This window comes from Danio aesculapii, chromosome 7, assembly GCF_903798145.1.
Source record: "Danio aesculapii chromosome 7, fDanAes4.1, whole genome shotgun sequence".
Lineage (NCBI taxonomy): Eukaryota > Metazoa > Chordata > Actinopteri > Cypriniformes > Danionidae > Danio > Danio aesculapii.
Window position 1 is genome coordinate 26,107,398 of NC_079441.1, and position 23,293 is coordinate 26,130,690.

A 23,293-nucleotide genomic window follows, 5' to 3' on the forward strand; every position below is an offset into this window, starting at 1 on the left:
TGTATTTTTTTGCGAGCGGGTTGCTGCAACCGTGGGCAGGGCGGAAGATCACAATGCCGGCTCAGCATTGTGATGACTATTGTCCATGGACGATGGCATCGTCTATCGACCCAACCCTAATTTCTATATCAATATATTTATTTCTAATCAACATTTATAACCAATAAACAAATAATATAAAAACAGAAATTTTAGTACCAAAATATTTAATATAACCAGATAAAATAATAAGTGCAAATATATGTATATTAATACCAGACAATCTGAATTAATTGCTACTTTCAAAAATTAATACCAATGATTAGTACAAATTATTATTTTTTATTTAAATACTGATCACAAAGACTCTAGAATACTGAAAAAAAATTATAATATAAATGCATGAATGCAGACAGATAACTGAAGAGAGTTAGCATAAACTGTGCGGATGATATAAAGAGCTAAACAGTAGTAGTACTGACCTGATACTGCGGCTTGTACCATTGTTTCAGGTCCCAGTCCCACAGGATCATCTAAAGGACACAAAACAAAGACTTTTTAAAGCACATTTCATTCACAGCTGCCACCCTGCACAAAACCTATGGAAAGTTAAGACAAAGAAGCTATTTTTATGTCACCAGAGTTCCTATAACCATTTTAAAATAAACACTTTTCTGAGTATTGGTTTGCATTACCGTTTGATGTGGGCTGAATTTTTTTGTCAACACCTGAGCAACTCTTTTCGTCAGCTGAAAGCTGCTAAACGAAAACCTTCCTGGCTCTTGCAGAAAAAAAAAGTAAAACCACTCTAACCACAATGAGACGTCAACAATAGCGCTCACAGATCTTATCTAGCCAAACTACGTCATTTGACTGCATTTCCACGTTATCTGCCTCTGAGGCTCCATCCAACAGAAGCCAAGTCCCACAACGCTATCACCTAGATAGCACACAAAGTCTGTTTTCTGCTAACATGAAAAAGCAAAGAATTTTTTGTTACGCTGGAAATCAAGTTGTCTACATATTAAACAAAAGTGAATGAAGGGTTTGCAAACTAAAACTTGTTCTTTGAAAACGTAACTAATCAACTGCAAAAGCAAAACGGGGCCAAAGTTCTAAGAAAACTTGCACAAGCTCAGAAACAACAACAAAAACAACAACAAAAAAGTTGTCTAAATGAGGTCAAACTTTATTTTAAGATAAATTAAACCTCTTTAATAATAATAAACCTTTTTTGGCTCAATAAACTCGCAATTTGCTGCTTATTAACAGTTATTAAGGTAGGAAGGATTAGGAAAGATCATGCAGAATAAATTTTAACAAACAGTCAATATCTTAATAATAGGCAGTTAATAAGCGACTAGTTTATAGTGGTAACTGATACTAAAACTAAAGTGTTACCCTAAATAAAGCCTAAATAGTCATTATATTCAAACGCACAAATTTTAAAGCAAATTTACTCAAGTTTAGAAATGGAAAAAAACAACAACACCATACACAATGGTGTCTAAGTATTCAATACATATAAAATTAGATGAACAAACTGCAATGAAATTTCAGAAACACACACACACACAAAACATTTCAGAATCTAATTAAACTTTATCATTTTATTGTGTCGTTAATAGGCCCGTAGCCAGGGGGGTTCAGGAGGTTCGAAAGACCCACCCCCTCACTGAAAAAGGTCCAGAATTTGTCCCATGCATGAGTTCATTTGTCATATTTTGACTGCTATGCCATCATAAATTGTAGAAAATAACCCATCGAAAAAGCTTAAAGCTTAAACCAAGTGGAATCTGACATGAATGAAGTCATCTTTCAATACTGACCTACTGTATTGTTGTTAAATAGAGAATAGTTTACAAGCAACTTTTCTTGGACCTTATTTTTCAATGAAAAAATGACCAATAAAAAGGAGTGAAGCACTAAAAGGTCATTCTGAAACATATTAAAAATAATTTAAATACTAATTTGGCTATTGTTGTCATCTACGAATTTTCAAATATACTAGAGACTACAAAAATTGGGCAGATCTACTTTAATATTATGAAGTTTAAATTTTTTTATTATTTAAATGGCCAAATTCACACCAAGGAAAGTCGAACGTGCTAGCAAGTTTGCTATTTGCCTAACAAATATAAATAAACTACAGTTTTTTATGTAAAACTTTAACAGATTCCTATTTTCTAATGATATATGATGTTAAATAAACATAAATAAATAAACATAAATTTGTATTTTAAAAACAAAAAGTTAATACGTATTTTTTATATTTCTTTATTTTAAATAATTTGGAAATGTTTTTGGTACATTAAAAATAGTGGTTATGATGACCACTCGACAAGCTAATCCAGAAAAAAATAGTGCTTAAAATTACTACTCTAAATGCAGCATTAAAACTTCAAATGAAAAGAAAATAAGGCGAATAACTGAAAAAAAGTCAGCCTGTACCCCTTATAACAAATTTAGGGCAATAAAAATACGATAAGATAAGATATACTGAGGTTTGTTCATGCATAAAATAATGCATATTTCAGTGACATGATATTTTCAGTGAAAACATTGCAACAAATTATTTAAACAAACACAAATTAACACAAATTCGGCAGTGTTATCAAAACAACAGCATGGCATCCATTCGTAAAACAACCAGACCAACCGAATTCAAGAGAGTTCCAGCCAACAACGGCCGGTCGCCATGTTAAACTCGCAGAACACCAAACGGCAGTGCAGTGTTTGACCACATGGGGGGGTAATGGTGATGCATGAGAGAAGAACCACTCACAACACAAAGCAGAAGCGGCCTGCACCTGCGATGACAATGTCATGTGTCACTTCCAGCAGCCTGGTCTTTAAAACCAGCAACACTTTTAGGCACTCAGAGCTGTCAAAAAGATATGACCACACACTCTTACTCACAAAACACACACACTAACAGCCAGCTCAAAGAGCAACAGAAGGAGCTGATGGAAACACTCACCTGCAATACTCCAAAGTTAATTTTGAACCAAACATGTGACCAATAAACCACTGTGATGCTCTGAATTTAGATGTAAATATCGGCCTCTTGCTTTTTAATCAGACGCTCTGCAGATCAGACAGAGATGATGACCACGGTGAGCTGTCAGCATCTGCTTAACGCCATCAGACGTTTAGTACGGCAAATAAGCAGTGCCATGGCAACCTGACAGAGGCCAGCAAACAATAGTACAAGCGTCATGGCAAGCAGAAAGATGGAGAGAATAACAAAAAGCTGTCCGACACTTGTGCTCTCACACACACTGGAAAGGTTTTGAGGGTCCCAAAAAAAGTAATAATAAAAAGATGGCTTAACATCAAACTCGTTCCATTAAATCACCCATGTGGCACAGAGCTCGACCCCTCTGAATGGCCCACAATGTCACCGAGCTGCTCACTTCAAATCTTGTTCTTTACGGTCTGTTGAGCTGGTAAACTTTAGAGTCAGAGCAGAGATTAACAGAAAAATAAAAGGCAGAGATGGTTTCACACAGTCTGCTTCCTTGAATATGTTACCTTAAGGTCTGTTTGCGTGACACGGGCAGGCCTAGGCGAAGGTGCAAATGGAGGCCAAAACATTTTGTCAGCCAGTAACTGAAACCACATTTGCGGATAGCTGTAAATGTGTAACCCTGTTTACAGCTGATATACAAATGTATTTTTGTCAATCAAATCACAAGTGGACAATGCTAAACAGAGGTGTAAATGGGGTCCGAAATGTTTTAAGCTGCTCAACTTAGAGAGAGAGATGGAAACACACTCGACTGCATTGCTTTCAGTGTAGACATATACATGTGATCGCATGTACAGAGTAAACTACTCTCTGCCTACCAACCTAAACAATCGATAGCTCTCCGCTTGTTAAGTTGTGAGGTATGAAATAATGTTTCCAAGTCCAAGCTGCAAAAGTATTCGTTTATGACCACTTTTTAGTCACATCTCACATTAAAGGGAATTTTATATAAAATCATGGTGTACACAATTACAGGAGTTTTCTGGAAGAAATATCAAAACGGGAGGGTTGCGGAGGTTGGTCTGAAACACGGGAGACTCCTGGAAAAAAACGGGAGTGTTGGCAGGCATACATTCAACGTCTGTTATTTTATGGTAAATTTCTGTAATTTAAATGCCGTTATACTTTTATTATGCTATAGTCAATCGCTTCCTTTTTTTTCCCCAATCGTGATCATGTGGTAGTGAAGAAACAGCAATGCTTTATTATAGCAAATACATTTTAGCATTTTGATATAATACTACTCTGTGCAGTCTAATAAAACGCACAACATATTAAAGCATTTTTGATGAGATTTAATGGAAAAAGCAATCTCTCATGTTGAGGTGAAAACAGCACACCTGTCATTCACATTGCATTTGCAGTATGACCATCATTCTATCACCAAAACATTACCAAGCAAACTAAAAAGAATAATTCTTCTATTCATCCAGGATGTTACATTCATCAGAAGTGACAGTTGGGACTTTAAAATTGTTATAATAAATTTCAGTTTCCAATACAACCTGCCCTTTCAAACTTTCTATTTATCAAAGAATTCTGGGGAAAAGAAACATCTATCCCAGTTTCCACAAAAACAAAGCTGCTACCCACATAGCTGACAATAAGAACTGTTTCTTGAGCAGCAAATCTACATATTTTTACAAATCTACAACTTTCAAACACAGCTGTGTGGCAACAGTGTGTGAATATAATCAGCTTCTAATGGTAAAAATTTGTTTATTCTCATTTTTAATAATCGCACTTGATAAAAACTGTCTGCAGAAACATATTGATTGACATTCTCCATTTGTACACATCATTAGTGGGGGAAAGCCCTGGCTATTAGTGATGATCTCCCCATCATTAGCATAGGACATTAGTCTTGTTTTTGAATCTGCAACTATGTTGACACATAGGGATTTGTAGCTCCACCCTCTTTTAAAAAGCACACAATCTCATTTGAATTTAAAGCAATGGACACCAGAATGGTCGAATTAGGATCTCTAAAAGCCTAAAAGGTGGTTTTAAAAAGTTATAAAACATTATTTGTGTGGTATTTTGAACTGAAACTTTAAATAAACATTTTAGGGACGTCAGAGACCTATTTTACATCTTGTAAAAAGGGGAATAATTGGTCCCCTTTAAATGAAGAATACTTTTATTCTGCCAGGAAGTGTGTGAATTGATCAAACGTGGCAGTAAAAGCACTTAAATTTCTACAAAAAATATATTTTTAAATAAACCATGTGCTTTTAATCTTTCAATTTTTCAAAGAAAAAACTTTTTCAGTTTTCTATTAAATACAAAGAAGCAACACACACTGCTGATAATACAAAATGTGTCACGAGCAGCAAATCAGCATATTAGGATGAAGTGTGAGTGATTATGTGGCACTGAAGACTGGAGTAATGGCTGCTCTCGCTCGCTCTGATGTATTCACTGTACATAGTCATGAAATCAGAGACTCTCCGCTTGAAATCTGATCGCAAGTGCTCACAGGAAACACACTTGATATGCATGTAACTATGTGGATCTTGACTACATACAAGTATACAATATCAATCACTGTTTTCAACAACTATTTTAAAACGGTACAAAATTATTTTGATTAATAAAAACATTTCTCATGAAGATTTTGATATGTTACTAGGGTTATACATTATCTGACATTTTGCATCAGGCGCTTCACTAGCACTCACTCACACACACACACACACGTGCAGACTTCTCTCTCACAGCGTGTGCTCGATTCAGCTACATTTGCGGCTCATTTTCATCCAATATGTGGTTGAAATACCCGTCTTAGAGTGTTTATATAAACACAGTCAATTATATCTAATGTTAAACTGCTGAAAGACATCTGTGATTTAGGTCTTCTTAAAATGACAGCAGCCTTATACATGGGAATGTGTGTATCCACATAAATCCATCAAAACTACATAAATATTGCTTAAATGTCTTTATTTAATATGTTTAACAAGTAATTTGTTGTTCTCATACAAAATAATGCTTGAAGTAAAAATGCTTCTGTCATCATTTACTCACCCTTCACTTGTTAGCGAACAAAAACAGTTTCTGTAACCAATTACAATAAGTTTGTTTGCAGCCAAAAATAATGACTACCATTTACGGCTGCACGATATTGGAAAAATCTGATATTTTGCTAATTTATTTTTCTGCGAACTCGTGAATGCTCGTGTGCACATCTATATTTGAAATAACGAACTTCTTGTGCTAATGATAATAATGTGTGTGTGTGATTATTGAAGTGCTTCTGACATCCGATCCTTTCAGAAACAAAGACAAGACAAATGCGAGAGTGAAAAGTGAAAAAACAAAGGAGCAAATGATTCTTTCAGCAACCTAAAACATGAACAAACTGCCATGTTTAAATATTATCATCATCTTTTGGAATATTATGAACTGGAATTGACAGAATTACTCTCTAACAGAGGTTACATGTGCTGGTGAAGATTAAGGGCTGTGTGTAGTTTTTGTACTATTGGTACCCTTTTGGCAGTGGAAACACAAGCCTAATAAAGGTGACCCATACCGAATCGAACCATACCGTACCACTCAGTGGAAACTGGCCAATAAATCCTTCAAAACTACATAAATATTGCATAACTGTCTTTATTTAATCAGCAATTTGTTGTTCACATACAAAATAATGCCTAAAGAAAAAATAGTTCACCCCAAAAATGGGAAAAATCTGTCATTTACTCACCCTTTACATGTTTAAAACCATGAAAAATGCATTGACTTCTATAATAATTGTTTTCCTACTATGCAAGTCAATGTGTACAATCAGCATTTTTCAAAATATCTTCTTTCGTGTTCAACAGAAGAAAAAAAATGTTAGAGGTTTAAAACCACGTGAGGCAGAGTAAATCACAAATTTAGATTTTTTGGTGAACTGTCCCTTTAAATACCATATCTTTAAAACATACAATCCACAAGAAGCTGCTGCTGGTATAACTGATGCCATCGTCAAAATGCAACTGACATAAAGCATGTTTATGTTTGTAACACAGACACTATGAATTCAAATTGAAATAAACAAACGTAAAAAATAAAAAAAGGAAAAATCTGATTATCGATTATTTTAAAAATGCCTAATTAATCAATTCTGAAAATAATCATTAGTTCCAGCACTTTAAGCTGTATTTCACTGACTTTTTATCAGTAAAACAGAAGCCCTTAACAGCAGGCCAAACACACGTAGATATACACAAATACATTCACAGTCAGAGCTTCAAACAAAACCATTACTGTTCTTTTAATGGCAGATAATCTGCAGATGCGCTGTGGGTAAAAGTGTCATACAGTATTTGCATTACAACACACTGCAGCAACTAAAAAACTAAAAGTAGACTCTAGTCTGCAGCCATTCGCCTACAGAAGGTAAAAGCCCCGATACTTCATGTAAACTGAATGCTAACACAAACAACATGTGGGATCTGTGCTTATAAAGACTCTTGATAAGAAGTCAGGCAAGTCCTGTTTTTTTTTTTAGGCTTGTTCTTTGACACTGTTATTATGAGCGTGTCAGTGCGTTTAAGAGCGAGTCGGAGAATATATATATTTATATGAGAGTTGTTGTGCGTGTTTGTGTTTGAGAGAATCTCAGCCGAGTGGCTAAATAACTGCACATCGTCTGAAAGCAGGAGGCCAAGCAGGGCTGGTCAAACAAAAACAGCATCATAAAAACCACAGAGCCAGTCAAGAGCTTCATCAACATCACACAACACAGCGTCCAGTGAAGCAGAACAACAAACCAACCCCTGATGAACACATATCACCTTGCGCACACACACACACACGCACGCACGCACGCACGCTGATCTGCACTTCATGACTTTATGAAAATGAGAAACCTGTTATATTTGTTTAAAAACACAGCAAATGGTTTCGTGAAGTCAGTCATAAGCAAATATTGTATGATCAAATGAGAGGATAGGGACACTATGAACCATGTTGAGGTTAGTATTGTGAGGTGTAAGATATGGTTGCGAATGAAAAGGTTTTCTGTAACCCATTACAATAAGTTTATTTGCAGCCCAAAATAATGACTACCATTTACAGCTGCATGATATTGGAAAAATCTGATATTGCGATATTTTATTTTTCAGCGATAAATATTACAATGTAAATACAAGATAGTTAAATAGCACTATTTGATGGTTTCTGATGAATTTAACAGTATTCAAGTACAGAAATTGAAGGATCGCAATGCAAAAAATGCTTTTCTTACTTTGTCTCATTTCTAGTTCAAATATTTGAACAAAATTCTTAGATCAAGTAAAAATATTGTTTTGTTTTAAAATTCAGATGAAATAAGGCAAAATAAAAAAAAATTCAAATTATCCGCCAGTGGTGTGAATTAAACAACCGCTTTGAAATGTAGATATTTGGACTAGAAACAAGGACAAAACCTGTAACAAAACGTTTTTTGTTGTTGTTGTTGCATAAATCATATAAATACAGTGATTAAATACAATTCTGTAGCTGGTCAACTATAATCCAGACTTAAAGTCCCAAAAGAAATCAAAACTAATCATATTGATTTTGTTAGCTGACATTGCTTTGAGGTAAACAATTTATCTGTGCATGTCATTAAAAAAATTGTTTGCCCTTTTAATCTTTAATTGAAATCTGAAAATGCACTTCCTGTTTGTTTTCCAGTTAAATTATCAGATGACGTGATTTTGAGGTAATGGGCGTGGTTAACATAACGGCCAGTTTTGACAGAAAACAGAAATGGTGAGTCTGTTAGCTTGTAATAACTCTTCTAAAAACCTCTTTCTCGATTGTTCTGAATGAAATGCCTACAGTTGAAGTCAGAATTAATAGCCCCCTTTGAATTTTTTTTTTCTTTTTCAAATGTTTCCCAAATGATGTTTAACAGAGCAAGGAAATTTTCACAGTATGTCTGATAATATTTTTTCTTCCGGAGAAAGTCTTATTTGTTTTATTTCAGCTAGAATAAAAGCAGTTTTAAAATTTTTAAAAACCATTTTAAGGTCAATATTATTAGCCTCTTTAAGCTATATATATTTTTCGATAGTCTACAGAGCAAACCATCATTATACAATAACTTGCCTAATTACCCTAACCTGCCTAGTTAACCTAATTAACCTAGTAAAGCCTTTAAATGTCTCATTAAGCGGTATAGAAGTGTCTTGAAAAATATCTAGTCAAATATTATTTACTATCATCATGACAAAGATAAAATAAATCAGTTATTAGAAATGAGTTATTAAAACTATTATGTTTAGAAATGTGTTGAAAAAAATCTTCTCTGCGTTGAACAGAAATTGGGGTAAAAAATAAACAGTGGGGCTAATAATTCTGACTTCAACTGTACTTTAATACATCCATTCAGCCCGTGGTGAAAAAAACAAGCCACGCCCACTCATTTTTGCTTATCTGGTTCTTTGGGACTTTAACATTGCTTATCATTGCGATGTGACTATTGCGAATGCACACATTATGATATCGATACTAAAACGATAAATTGAGCAGCCCTACTACCATTTATTAAAATCTTGCCAGGCATTTAAGGAACTAATTTGATAACCTATTAAAATAATGCATTATAAGGAACACAGAGCAGTTCAAAAATACAAATCTATTGTAATATTTATATTTTGCCACTGTTCCACAACTTTCCAAAAAGTTTTACAGATTTTCTCAGCTTAAAGTCAATCAAGTCATTTATTAAATATAAAAATAGGTTCGCTGTTTGTTTTTTTAATTGAACATATGTAAAATCACTTTTGTAAATTTAGTTTGATGTGGATATTATTTATTGTTATTAAATGTAACTTACTTAAATAGTTTTTTTTTTCAGGAAGAATGCATTGATCCAAACTCATGAAAGGCTTTTTTTAAATTGTTACTTGAAATAAAAGGTAATATGTAATGACTTTTGACATGATATCCAAATCTGCATATTAGAATGAGCTAAGAACAGAATATTTCTATAATTGCTCTACAAAGCACAACAAAATAAAACACTTTCTGCACTCAAGAATATTTTTTATTGCTTGTTTAAACTACTTATTTAAAATAAACTGAAACAACACAACTCTTGAGATTTCATTGGGACGACTTAATTGTTTTATGTTCAATCCACTTAAATTTGTAAAAACTAGTTATCTCCTTCATGTTGTCCATACCTAAACCAAATGTGTAGAACATTTTTTAATAGTGTGTAATCTTCATTAAAATTCCATGTGGTACTAATTAAATGCATTATCCTGTATTGCTTCACAAAAAATGGCAGGAAACTCGAAGATTAATATAAAGATGAAAGCTTACATTAAACAAAAAGCACTAAAAATGCAATGACTAATATTTTAAATCTAAAATGATTGGGTCCAACTCTGAATATGCACAAAAGTTAAAGGCTTTTAGTCTGCAAAATACAGACAGTTAGAAAAGCTCTGTCTCGGGTGGTAGCATAGTGTGTGTGTGTGTGTGTGTGTGTGTGTGTGTGTGTCTTGACGTCAGCGCAGGCTAACGCCCCTCACGGCTCAGCTCGTCTGCAGCAGCTGTGAGTGTGGGAAAGTCCTGCTTCTCCTCAGTCAAGTCCAGCCAATCTCACAAAGACAAGGTCAATGGCCCTTTCTCAAGTCTCATCTGACCCCCGGAGAAGATCGCATTTCATGTCCAACATTAGAACATTTCAGCCGCATTGATCTCAACTGCACATTTCATGTTGTCCGGGAAAAAACTGTGCAACGTTTCTTCATGAAGTCATACACTGCGGAATACATTTTAATCAATTTTTAATTGGGCAACAGCACAAAAAGAGCAAGAGCTCTTATACATTAAAAATGACATTAAAATCACTTCACACCATAGAATTGGGTTGAGAATTGGGTAAAAAATAATCTATAAAAAATAAATCGATTACGTTATGTTTTCTAAAATGTTAATTAAGTATGCAAATGACGCATTAATCTATTAAATAAGCTCTCGTTTATTTTTAATTCTTGCACATTTTTTGGACACATTCTGGTCTTTTACAGAAGGAATTTTCTGCATCTTTTTTCCCGTAATTCAGAAGTACTGTAAATTAAGGCTGCTCGATATTGGAAAATTTTAACACTGCTATATTTTGTTAGTTTGTGATGTAAGTTGGAATATGAATACAATTCATCACCAGATAACTTAAATGTCTATTTGGAAAGAATGTATAATTGTTGGGATTGGGATAATTCTGTTGTTGTGTTTGTCTGCATAAATCTAATGAACAAAGTAAAAGCATAGGTAAATTTAAAAAAAGAAAAAGTTAAGATTGAAGCTGCACGATTAATCATATTTTTATCACGATAACAATATTTGTGATCCACGATCAGTAAATATTGTCGTAATTGTACAGCATAAAGACCAGGCCATTATTTTAATGGGCATTCACAAGTATGACCTGACTGCTCCAGATTGCAAGCGTTTTTGTTTTTTTTCCAAGGAATGTAATGTTGATCAGGAAACAGCAGCTATGTTTCCATCCAACTATTTTAATGAGCATTTTGGATATGCGCTTAAAAAAATCATTTGATGGAGACAGCAAGATAGAAATTTTGAAAATGTGCATAAAAAACGTATGCGCATAACTGGGTAAGATAAACTTTTTATTTGATAAGAAAAGATGCGCAAAAACTAGGATGGAAACTCTTTTACCAAACAAATTCCAGTATGCGCATCAAAAAAGGTCATGTGATGATAAAAATGTGTGTGAATGAACAAACCAAGCTGCTGAGCACATTGTAGAACATCTGAAATGTTGTTTTGGTCATTCTAAAATGCCTTAAATATTTAAATATTAGTGTTATTATATTATTAATTACCTCCAGAACTGCAAAGAGCGTTTGTGCTCTTCAAACACCACCACACGTTCATTGCATGTCTGCATTTGTCTTCTGAGATGCAAGTCATTTAATAAATGAAGAAAAGATTCACGCAGCTTCTCCTACCTCAGCAAATTCTGTTTTCACTGTTGATATTTGGTGCCAGTTAATCAGGAAGTGACGATTTTGTTCTCTTTGACTCGCTGGATGGAAACGCTGCTTTATTCGCACGTCTTTTATGTGATATTCCAGTTTTGCGCATAAATTTAATTAGCATTTTTGGATGGAAACATAGCTAGTGTTTTATCGTTTTCTGAGTCTAACAGTATTTCATTATTAACGTAACTAACAGTACAATTTCATATGCCTGATTGCCTTTAAAAACCGAATACAGTCATAGGCCTCTAATCACATGCAAATGATACATTATAATACTCAACATTGAAATATTCAATTCAATTCACCTTTATTTGTATAGCGCTTTTACAATGTAGATTGTGTCAAAGCAGCTTCATAGTAAATTGGAACAGTGTAGTTCAGTTTGTAGTGTTTAAGTTCAGTTCAGTTTAGCTCAGTTCAGTGTGGTTTAAAAATCACTACTGAGAGTCCAAACACTGAAGAGCAAATCCAACGATGCGCAGCTCTATAGATCCCCGAACCATGCAAGCCAGTGGCGACAGCGGAGAGGGAAAAAACTTCACTAAATGTTGAAGTGAAGAAAAAAAACCTTGAGAGAAACCAGACTCAGTTGGGCACGACCATTTTAATTTCTCCGCTGGCCAAACGTCTTGTGCAGAGCTGCAGTCTCAGGTGCAGAGCTGCAGTCACATATAATAGTCTCAACATTGCGTATACTCGCGATGTGACTATTGCGAGTGATTACATTACGGTATCGATGCTGAAACGATATATTGTGCAGCCCTACTGTGAACAGACAGAAAAATTAATGTTTACAATTTTTGTAGAATAAAATGGTTGTATATAATCAGGCAAATTATATAGAAACAAATTCCCCTGTAAAAAAAAAAATAAAAATTCAGAATATATATAAGAATAAAACTGAAGTTTGGTGTAACTGCTACTAAAAAGTATTCAGATGTATGGCTGGATCCATGCAGGAGAAATGATTTTTTTAGAAAATGCCATTAAAAATATGTACCTGCATTTCGTTGCCTTATGTGTGATGACAATAAATTGAATCTAATCCAATCTAATCTAATCTAATTAAAATCTTCAAACACACACTGATACAATCCAATTAAAGAGATACTTAAAAGTGTGTAGCCTTTACATTACTCTGAAAAAAATAAATGTGTAAAGCCAAAAAGCCCAAAATTTTCTAACTGACAGGTGAATGGAGGAAAAAAAAAAAGAAAAAGAGAAAAAAAAAAAATCAATCAAATTCCTGACAAGCATAATTATTGACAGATATGCATCCAAATTCAACACTTTGGCCCTTGAACTTGAGCACAACCCATCTTTAATGGCTCACAGTTCTGGCCATCAAAGAGTTGTGCTGTCTTCTGGAGAGCAGTCGGTGACTTCATGCCGAGCAGTGATTATGTCTGGCTGGTGTCAGGACTCTGATGGACATGAGAGACACTGGGGAGGAGGTTTATGTTGTCAGAAACATTCCCCGTGAGGAGGAAAATGAACACTTTTCACAGGGGAGCATCACTTCTCTCCAAACTACTGAGGGTGGTTACAGACACAGACCCAACCTGTTACTGCGTTCCACTTGGCCGAAAAAAAGATATAATGGTGATTGTGTGATTACAGTCTTCCAGGAAATGATGCGAGTCATTATAAGGTGCTCTAAAACAAAGACGCTGTAAATGGGTTGATGCATCAGTTGCAGTTCTATAAATTATTAAAACTGGTTATGGGGTGATAATGGAGAGCCGTTCCAAAGGGAGGGTTTGAAAGCATTTCCCCACAATGTCGTCATGGGATGATGATTTTGATGGCTTTTTTTTTTCGTTGCACAGTGAAGACAATGGCCTTCAGAATGGCTCCTTTTTTGCAATACATGACCATCTAAACATCACAAGAAGTAATTTGATTAAGGCCTGGAGCGCAGTTAAGCTCTTAGACAAGTTTCAGTTCATTGTGTGTGTTGCCTTAGTCTCGCTCTGAGCTTGCTTAGCATCTGCTTTAGCCATCGCCATTTGTTTTAGAGTTACCATTGGGGGCTGTAGAGAACGGGTTATTCGATGGTCAGCCAGAGTATCTGATATGCCAAGGTTATAGGAGGAAGGGAATCCTATCCTGTCCTGTCTAGGGATGAGCAAAACTATATATTTTCTAAACTGTGAAAACTTAACAGGAAATAATTATTTTTCGAAAGAAATATTTTTGCTTTTGACAAAAGTGTTTCTAAAATCAGAACACTGTAAAAAGAAATGTGATCAATAATTTATGACAACATTTGTTTTAATGTTACTTTAACTGATTAACAAAAGTTAATCATGATTTAACTTTTTAAATAGTTAGTTCACCCCAAAAAAACTGAAAATTCAGTCATCATTAACTAACCCTTCACTTATTCAAAACTTATTTGAGTTTCTTTCTTCTGTTGAACACAAAACATGATATTCTGAAAAATGTTGGTTGCTGGGGCCCACTGACTTCCACTGAGATTTTTTCCTAATATAGAAGTCGATAGAGCCCAACAAAATACCTTTTGTATTTAAAAAACAAACAAACAAAAAAATATTTAAACATTTAAAACATTGGAGAGAGTAAATAGCTATGTTTCCATCCAAAAATGCAAATTAATTTTGTGCGCAAAACTGGAATATGCCATAAAAGATGTGCAAATAAAGCAGCGTTTCAAAGAAACAAAATCGTCACTTCCTGATTAACTGGCGCCAAATATCAACAGTAAAAATGGAATTTGCTGCTGTAAAAGTGGTGTCAATCTTTTCTTAACTTAATAAATTACTTGCACTGAAGACAGTATGCCGACACACAATGAACATGTGGTGGCGTTTGAAGGCATGAGACACGGAGCACAGATGGTCTTAACAGTTCTGGAGATGATTAATAATATAATAACACTAATACTGAAATATTTAAGGCATTTTAGAATGACTAAAACAACATTTCAGATGTTTTACAATGTGCTCAGCGTGCTGGATTGTTCCTTCACACACATTTTTTATTATCACATGGTCTCTTATAAAAAAAAAAAAATTAAAAAAAAAAACAAAAATCACATGACCTTTTTATTAAACTTCACATAGAAGATCATGGTAAATTGAAACGATGTAAGTTCTGTGTTCAGTTTAAGCTCAGTTCAGTTTAGCTTAGTTCAGTGTGGTTTAATATTCACTACTGAAAGTCCAAACACTGAAAAGCAAATCCATCGATGTGCAGCTCTACAAGTCCCAAACCATGCAAGCTAGTGACGACAGCGGCAAGGAAAAAAACTTCACCAATTGGTAAAAGTGAAGAATGAAATCTTTTTTAATGTGCATACTGGAATTTGTTTGGTAAAAGTGTACCATTATAGTTTTGCGCATCTTTTCTTATTGAATGAAACGTTTATCCTACATAGTTATGTGCATTCTTGGTGTCCAAAATGCTCATAAAAATAGGTGGATGGAAACATAGCTAATGATGGGGTCATTTAGATTTTTGGGATAACTTTCTGTAAGTTGTAAAAGATTTCGTTTAAAAAACGCAATTTATTATAAAACAAGTTAAAATGACTTGCAAAGTGAATTTGATTCAACTTAAAAATGTTTTTACAGCGAGCACTGTAGCATGATTCCCAAATAAATATGAAAATTACAAATGGAAAGTTAAATACAACAAATGCAGTTAAAAAAACACAAATCTACAAATATGTACATATTTCAAATATTTAGGGCTGATAAAACCCAATCTCACAGGAAGGCTGTGAGGTGTACATGTGGACATACTCAACAACTTCTGATTACGGCTGGGCGATTTGGCCTAAAATCTAAAGCTTGGTTAATTGAACATTTAAACTCGATTGTGATTAATGAACGATTATTTTATTTATTTTTTGCCCTCATAAATCCCTGACAGTATTCGTACAGTAAAAATGTTCACATATTACAAGTGAGAGATTTTTGAATGAAGGGTGCATGCATTACTTGAATTTAAAATAATTAAAGTAAACACACACTATCTACTATTTATGATTATTTATCAATGTTTAACAACTGAAATTAAAACACGCGTCGCCTTAAAAGAACAGTCAAAAAGGAACTAGGAAAAGTAATTAAAAAAATTGACCTGGAAAAATAAGATCGATTATAGATTCTCTGAATGTCGATTTTGATTACTTTTGGATTAATTGCACAGCCCTACTTCTGATTCTGACAATTGTGTCACTGTCGCAATTGCAGACAAAGTAAGTATACTTTAGTACCAGATCACTGCTTAAAAACCAAAGCCTACCAAGTATTCCTGCTCACAACATCCATCCCTTCAAGGGAAAAAGGACTAACCCAGTATTTCCAATGTGTAGCTCATGTGGACCAATATGCAGTGACAATACATATAGACAAACAATTTTTTTTGATTGTGCGTCATACGAGAAGAGCTAAAAAAAAAAAAAAAAAAAAAAAAAAAAAAAAAAAAAAAAGAAGCATAGTAGCTAACATGTCCCCTTCGCTATCCTACCAGATCCCAGTCTGACCAGAGCGGGTGTTATGAACAGGTGGGGAGGCTTTACGGGGTCATCAGAGCAGCCCTGAAGCTTGGCTGCCCTTTGGTTCACCTTGCCTCTGCGTACCGCTGGCTGACCGTGCCGCACCATGCTGCCCCTCGGCTGTCTTGGCACAGCTAAGAGCAAAGAGCTCCAGAGTGACTGCTCTTTTTTTATTTTTTATTTTTTTCGGGAATTCAGTATGTGAGTGTGCGCCGGATCTCTGACACTGAGGAAAGGAAGGCACTCGAGGGAAAGAAAGCAATAGTTCATGACTGTTTGTGTGCATCAATGTGATCAAATATACATGGAAAAAAAAGTGCACATGTGCATGCAGGGCCATGCAAACTGCCGGGCTGCTGCTGTGCTTTTGTGATTTACAGCTCACCTCTCGAGGGTCACCTGCTTCCAACACAAACAGAGGCTGCTGACGTAAGCCACAGCCAGTGGTCCGTTTTACGTACAGTGGCGTAACTGGCAGATTAACGACTATAGCTTAATGCATCTTTGGAGAAACGTTCCCCAAACCGTAGTGACAAGGTCGCACCTCCGCCTATTGAACCACATTGGTTAAATAATAGACTGTGGTTAATGTTATCAATCAAAGATAAAGTAATAACTTCCACTAATCATGTAAGGTCACAATTTATGTCAGATTAATACAGTTAGTTTACAAAAACATTTTTAATCGCATTACACTGTAAGTATTGGTGTACACTTTACTGCAATATGAATGCAGTTCATTGATTCAGCACTGTAGTTTTCTCCTCAGCATAATTTGTCCGAGATGCTGAGTAACAAACATGGCACCTGATGACTACCATATTTTGTTCTGCGTCATTTTGCTTTGATGTTTGATTCATCATGGATCCCATTTAAAGTAATTTGTGGGTTGCCTTACACAAACAGTGCTGATTGCTAGCATGCTAATATAAATGATTTGAAACATAAGTAAATATAAAGCATAAATATAACAAAATAATGATAATAATCGAAATAAAAAAAGAAAATAGAAATGTACTACATGTAAGCTGGCTAAATGCATTTGGAGAAAAAAAAAAATTCATCCGACCTCAGATTTTAGATCTGTACTTTCAACCACATAAGCATTTCTTCCTGTTCGTAAATGTTCATTCAGTAACAACAGGACATGAGTAAGATTGGCTATCGATGCTTTTGGGAAACGCACTCAGTGTTAGCCAACTGAGCTCCTTGGTATCTTCCCCTCCCTAATCCCAAAGTACTGTTTTTTTTTTCTTAAACACCTGTAAGATAAGCACAAACTTGTGCTTTAAACTGTCCTCAAGATTTCAACAAAAGATGTTTCAAAGTCAGAAACGAAAAGATATGACGACCGACCATCTACAAAATAGATGGCAAAAATAGTTTACAAATTAAAGGTATATTACTTAAAGGGCAACCTATGATGAAAATCCTCTTTTGTAAGTTGTTTGGACAGAACTGTGTGTACACTGTAAAAAATGGCCGTGATTTTAACGGTAAAAAACTGTAAAAATGCTACAGTAAAAATCTGTAACCCGGATAACAGTATGTTTCCTTAATATATACATCGAATAACTGTAAATTAACTTTCCCAGAATTCCCTGTATGGCACATCACTTTATATTCTTTTTGTTGACATTACTATGGATCTTTTTTAGCTGTTTCCCCATCAGTGATGTACATTAGAGATTTATGTGACATCTAATGTTGATAAAAAATGTTTATTTCATGACTTTAATTTTATGTGTGTTACAATACTGGTGTTTAGTAGCTGTGTGAATGACACTGAGCACCTTCTATTTATTGAGTTTATGCTTGTGGGAAAAGGTATTTGTGATGAGCATTGGTTCATTATGTAACTTTCTCATCACCACCCTCATATGGCTGTGTTAACGTGTCTTTCTGTGTAACAAAAGATGTGTAGATGTTGGTAATTCAAAATACAGACATATTACATCTATAAATTAATAAAATATGGTAGTTTACTGTAAAAATGAGAAATCACTTTTTGTACCGTATTTTTAACGGTAAAGTACTGGCAACCACAGCTGCCTTTTTTTACCGTAAATTTTACGGATTTACTTTTTACATTGTAGGTATAGTGTGTCCACAGTCATATTAGGGTGATATACAATAAATCTCTTCATTTAAATTTCCTGTCTTAAAATAGGATCCAAATCCCTCCCATTTTGAGGTTCATTTCAACGTGGAGGAGTGTGGTTTCCTTGCCCACCACATTGATTGACATGTCAATGAATCATATCAACAAGACAGGACGTGCGCAAAGCAACTGGAATTATAAGATCTGTTTAGCTCTCTGTAATCATCAATTATCATCAATTGTAATCAAAAACGTTTTACAAGTTTAAAATGTTTTTAAAACAGTGCATGTTTGTAATGATTTACAGTGATTTTACCATCTTTAACACCACAGCCTCGTGTCAGTACAATTATAAAAGATGAGCCTTCAATCCCGGTTTGTGGACGTTAAATCAGGTTTATTTTGTACATTAACATAATGGACATCCATACAGCAGTGGATATTAACGTATATCCTATCACATTAGCATGCAAAAACAGTGCAAAGCTAAACGTGTGTGCATGCGTGAACTTTGTAATGACACTGTGTGTGACTCATCGTTGCAACACCACAACAAAAACATAAAATAATCATTGAGAAAGTTCTTACTGTAGTATTTCCCACAAACATTACGCGAGATGTGCTTCCTTCATGTCTGTCACTGTGCTGTTTATCTGACACGGCCGAAGCGGAGATTGAGGCACACTCTGATGTGGGCATGTGGGAATAGTGGGCGGGGAGAACTAGCATTAAAGGCACAGGCAACAAAAACAGCTACATTGTGTTCAGAGCAGAAAATTCTAATGTTTTGAAAGCTATAATAAATAATCTGATTGGGTTTTTTGAGCTGAAACTTTACAGACACATTCTGGAGACACAAAAGACTTCTCTTAAATCTTGAAAAAGGGGTAAAATAGGTGCCCTTTAATGTGCTGCCAAATGTGTCGAAATGAGACACCAAAAATCACTGGGCTTCAGTACCCAACTCTGGTTTTGATAAGTGCTCATGTGAGTGAATAAATATATCTGCAATTTTTAATCGCTCAAATATTTTAAAGGTGTCATAAGTGGAAATCTGGATACTTGTAGGCACAGCTGAATAATAAGAATTCAGTACATGAAAGCGATATATCTTCAGCTCACACAGGCGGCTCACTTCTAGCTAAAATAAATCATGCTGTGTGTATGTGTGTGTGTGTGTGTGTGTGTGTGTGTGTGTGTGTGTGTGTGTGTGTGTGTGTCTCGGATTTTTCCAAAGTCCAACACACAGACAGTCAAGAGGTGTCATCAGTATTAGGATTTCTAGCTTTCAAGAGACCCGCGATTTCTGATAAGAACTAATCAAATTGCAATAATTAGTCTGAAGATAACAGACAAATGAAAGTACACTGGGAAATATAATTCACACCAAAGCATAAACACGTCTGAAAGACTGTCAGAGGAACTTCACTCTTTAGTTTTAACATGAGTTTGGCTTAATATAAAATAGCACTATCACATACAATAGTGCGCCAGCTGTGGTACTGACTTTCCTTTCAAACATGAACAGCTGAGGTTGAAAAAAAAAAAAACGAATATGGCAGCTGAGAGCTGCAAAGCTACGAGACACGTGAGGCTAATCTCTGTTGATCTCCGTGTCTGTCTCTTCAGTCATTCTTCAGGTTTTGGCTGTTGGCCGCATGCCAGCCCGAGAGGAGCTTGCATAATAACAAACACGTTTTTGCAGGAACAACAAAAATGCCACAAGCTGAGGAAGGTCAACAATATTACGTCAATGATGAACTTTTTCCCACAATGGTATGCCTCAGTACTAAATGGCCCATCGCTATTTGGCTTTGTTCAACTTTACACTCGTCAAAAAAGGTCGACATAATGCGAGTCAGAAAGAAACAAAGAACCAGAAGTACCAGAACACCCATGAGGTCTCAAAACAAACCACACGGACAGGTTATGATCTAAATATACACAATCATGTGTATTTGACATCACTACCATCATGTGTACACTAGCAGTCATGCATGACAACACGTTGCCTGTGTATATTTCCTTGAATCCGTGTTTGTAATGTGTGTATTTTCCATGCATACATTTACTTATCTGCATGGTTATTGTTACTCTGGATTTTGTCCCTTCAAATAATTGCATGGCTTGGAACATTCATCAGCCAATCAGAATAAGCATTTAACATACATGATTTTCAAAAGAATAATTATTATTTTAAAGGGATAAGGGTTTATTAAAAGTTTTATTTTACTTTGACATTAAACGTAACACAACTTCCTACAAATGCCTGCTGCAACTCATCGTCACACAGGACAAAATGGACATATATTCGCCATGCTTTTGTGGCTCACACATTACAATACAGTACAATACAAACACACACATATACCCCATGACAGCTATTAATGTACAAACAAACTGAAAATTTGAAAGTACAAACATGATATATCTTTACTAAATGTTAAGACTTATCTTGCCTTATTTCAATTTATTTGGGGTGACATTCTGGCTCAGTGGTTAGCACTGTCACCTCACAGCAAGAAGGTTGCTGGTTCAAGTACCGGATGGACCAGTTGTCATTTCTGTGTGGAGTTTGCATGTTCTCCCCATGTTCGCGTGGGTTTCCTCCACAAAGTACATAGTGTGTGTGTGTGTGTGTGTGTGTGTGTGTGTGTGTGTGTGTGAGAGAGAATGTGGGAGTGGGTGTTTCCCAGTCTTGGGTTGCTGCTGGAAGGGGATCCGCCATCTAAAACATATGCTGGATAAATTGTTGGTTCACTACACTGTGGCGACCCCTGATATATAAGGAACTAAGCCGAAGGAAAAATGACTGAATTCATTTTATTTATTTGGTGCTCAAACAATTCTTATTACTATCAATGTTGAAAATATTTGTTCTGCTTATGCATGATAAAACTATTGTCTTCTTTCATTATTCTTTGATTAAAACTAATGACCAAAACAACAGTATTTTAAATAGAAATGTATTGATTCCCTTTTCATAAATGTAATGCTTGCTAAAGAAAAAAATCACATTTAAAAATAAAAACTAAACAAAGTTTTAAAGCAAAGTGCACACAGCAGAAAGTGCAAACTTTAAAATCTATTAACAGATACATCTGTAAATAAACCAATGCATTCAGAATGCACAAAAAACCCACTTTGATTTGAACATTGAATGGACACATTTATTACTGTTAACCAGTTCTTAACAGCCTCCAAGGTAGGGTTGCACGGTTAATCGGAAAAAAGATTGTGGTCTCGATTTGATCCCTCACACGATCTTAATCCAGCCTCTCATAATATAATTCATCCAATTATATTTTTAAGTTTAAGAGAGACGCATATAGGCGGATTCACAAGTCTACATTGTTTTATATATGTTTCTCAGAAACATGGACACCTCCAAATGGCATTGAAAGAGTCTGCATATTGTATTAATAAGATATAATTCACCCAAATTTTATTTCTGTTTTCATGTAATGATGTATTCGTGGCGGCAAAATCACACGTGAGCTGACCACAAGCTTTGACAGAATTATGAATAGTTGTATTCTGATTATAATCACTTTACTGTGCATTAACTGTCTTTAATTTATCACCACAGCGCATGTCAGTATAATTATAAAAGAAGATGCTTCAATCCCGGTTTGTGGACGTTAAATCAGGTTTATTTTGTACATTAACATAACAGATATCCATAAAGCAGTGGATATTAATGTGTATCCTGTCACATTTGCTGTGTAAAAACAGTGCAAACTTAATGCGCACACTGTTGCAGAAAGGCTTAAATGTACTCGACATCAAATACATCAAATTATCACTTGGAAAGTTCCTACTGTAGTATTTCTCACAAACGTTATGCGAGATCTGCTTCCTTCATGTCTGTCACTGTGCTGTTTATCTGACACAGCCGGAGATTGAGGCACACTGGCAGGCACTTGGGAACGGTGAGCGGGGAGAACTAGAACTAAAGGCACAGGCCACAAAAACAGCTACACTGTGTTCAGAGCAGAAAATCCAATATTCTGAAAGATATAATAAATAATCTGATGGGTGTTTTGATCTTAAACATTACAAACACATTCTGGGGACACAAAAGACTTATCATAAAAAAAATCTTTTAAAAAAAAGGGTAAAATAGGTGCCCTTTAAGTAAAAAAAAGTGATTCTTATTTTTGCCAGAATCGTTCAGCTCTACTCCAAGGCATTCAGTAGTGTCATAACATTACCTTTGTGTTATTTAAATCAGCAGAATTTTCTTAACCATATTCAAAACACTACAGAAACCACAAAAAAAAAAACATACATGACTAACAAATGCAAAATAACTAACTTTTTAACCCACTAGCCCCGCTTATCAGGCCAACATTATTGATCCCTAAATAAACAATAAGAATTGACAGAAAAAAATGTAAGTAGGTTTAAGTTTCCACAGCTTATCCAAACTAGTCCTGTTCTAGAGCAGAGCACATTCAGTTCTAGCAGGAGTGTGTGACATATTGACTGACTCTCTCAAACTCCAGCTGATAGGACAGTGTGAAAACTCTGGAGCGTGAAAGGTGAAGCAGCCTCATTCGACCACTTCAAACTCCTCCCTGAGCTTTCTGTTTATTATTGTCTTCTGAATCCTTTCACTTCCAAACAGAGGTTAAAATATAAGCTGCACAGGAAGGATC

The 23,293-nt window shown here is 35.1% G+C and overlaps 1 protein-coding gene across 1 annotated transcript in view; it reads right to left on the bottom strand.

The window, feature by feature from the left end:
• Positions 1-23,293, bottom strand: part of pde3b (phosphodiesterase 3B) — a 90,574-nt gene that overhangs the window by 22,547 nt on the left and 44,734 nt on the right. The window contains exon 2 of the mRNA XM_056461463.1: positions 462-512. Within this exon, the coding sequence (XP_056317438.1) occupies positions 462-512 (51 nt within the window). The remainder of the gene's footprint in view (positions 1-461; positions 513-23,293) is intronic.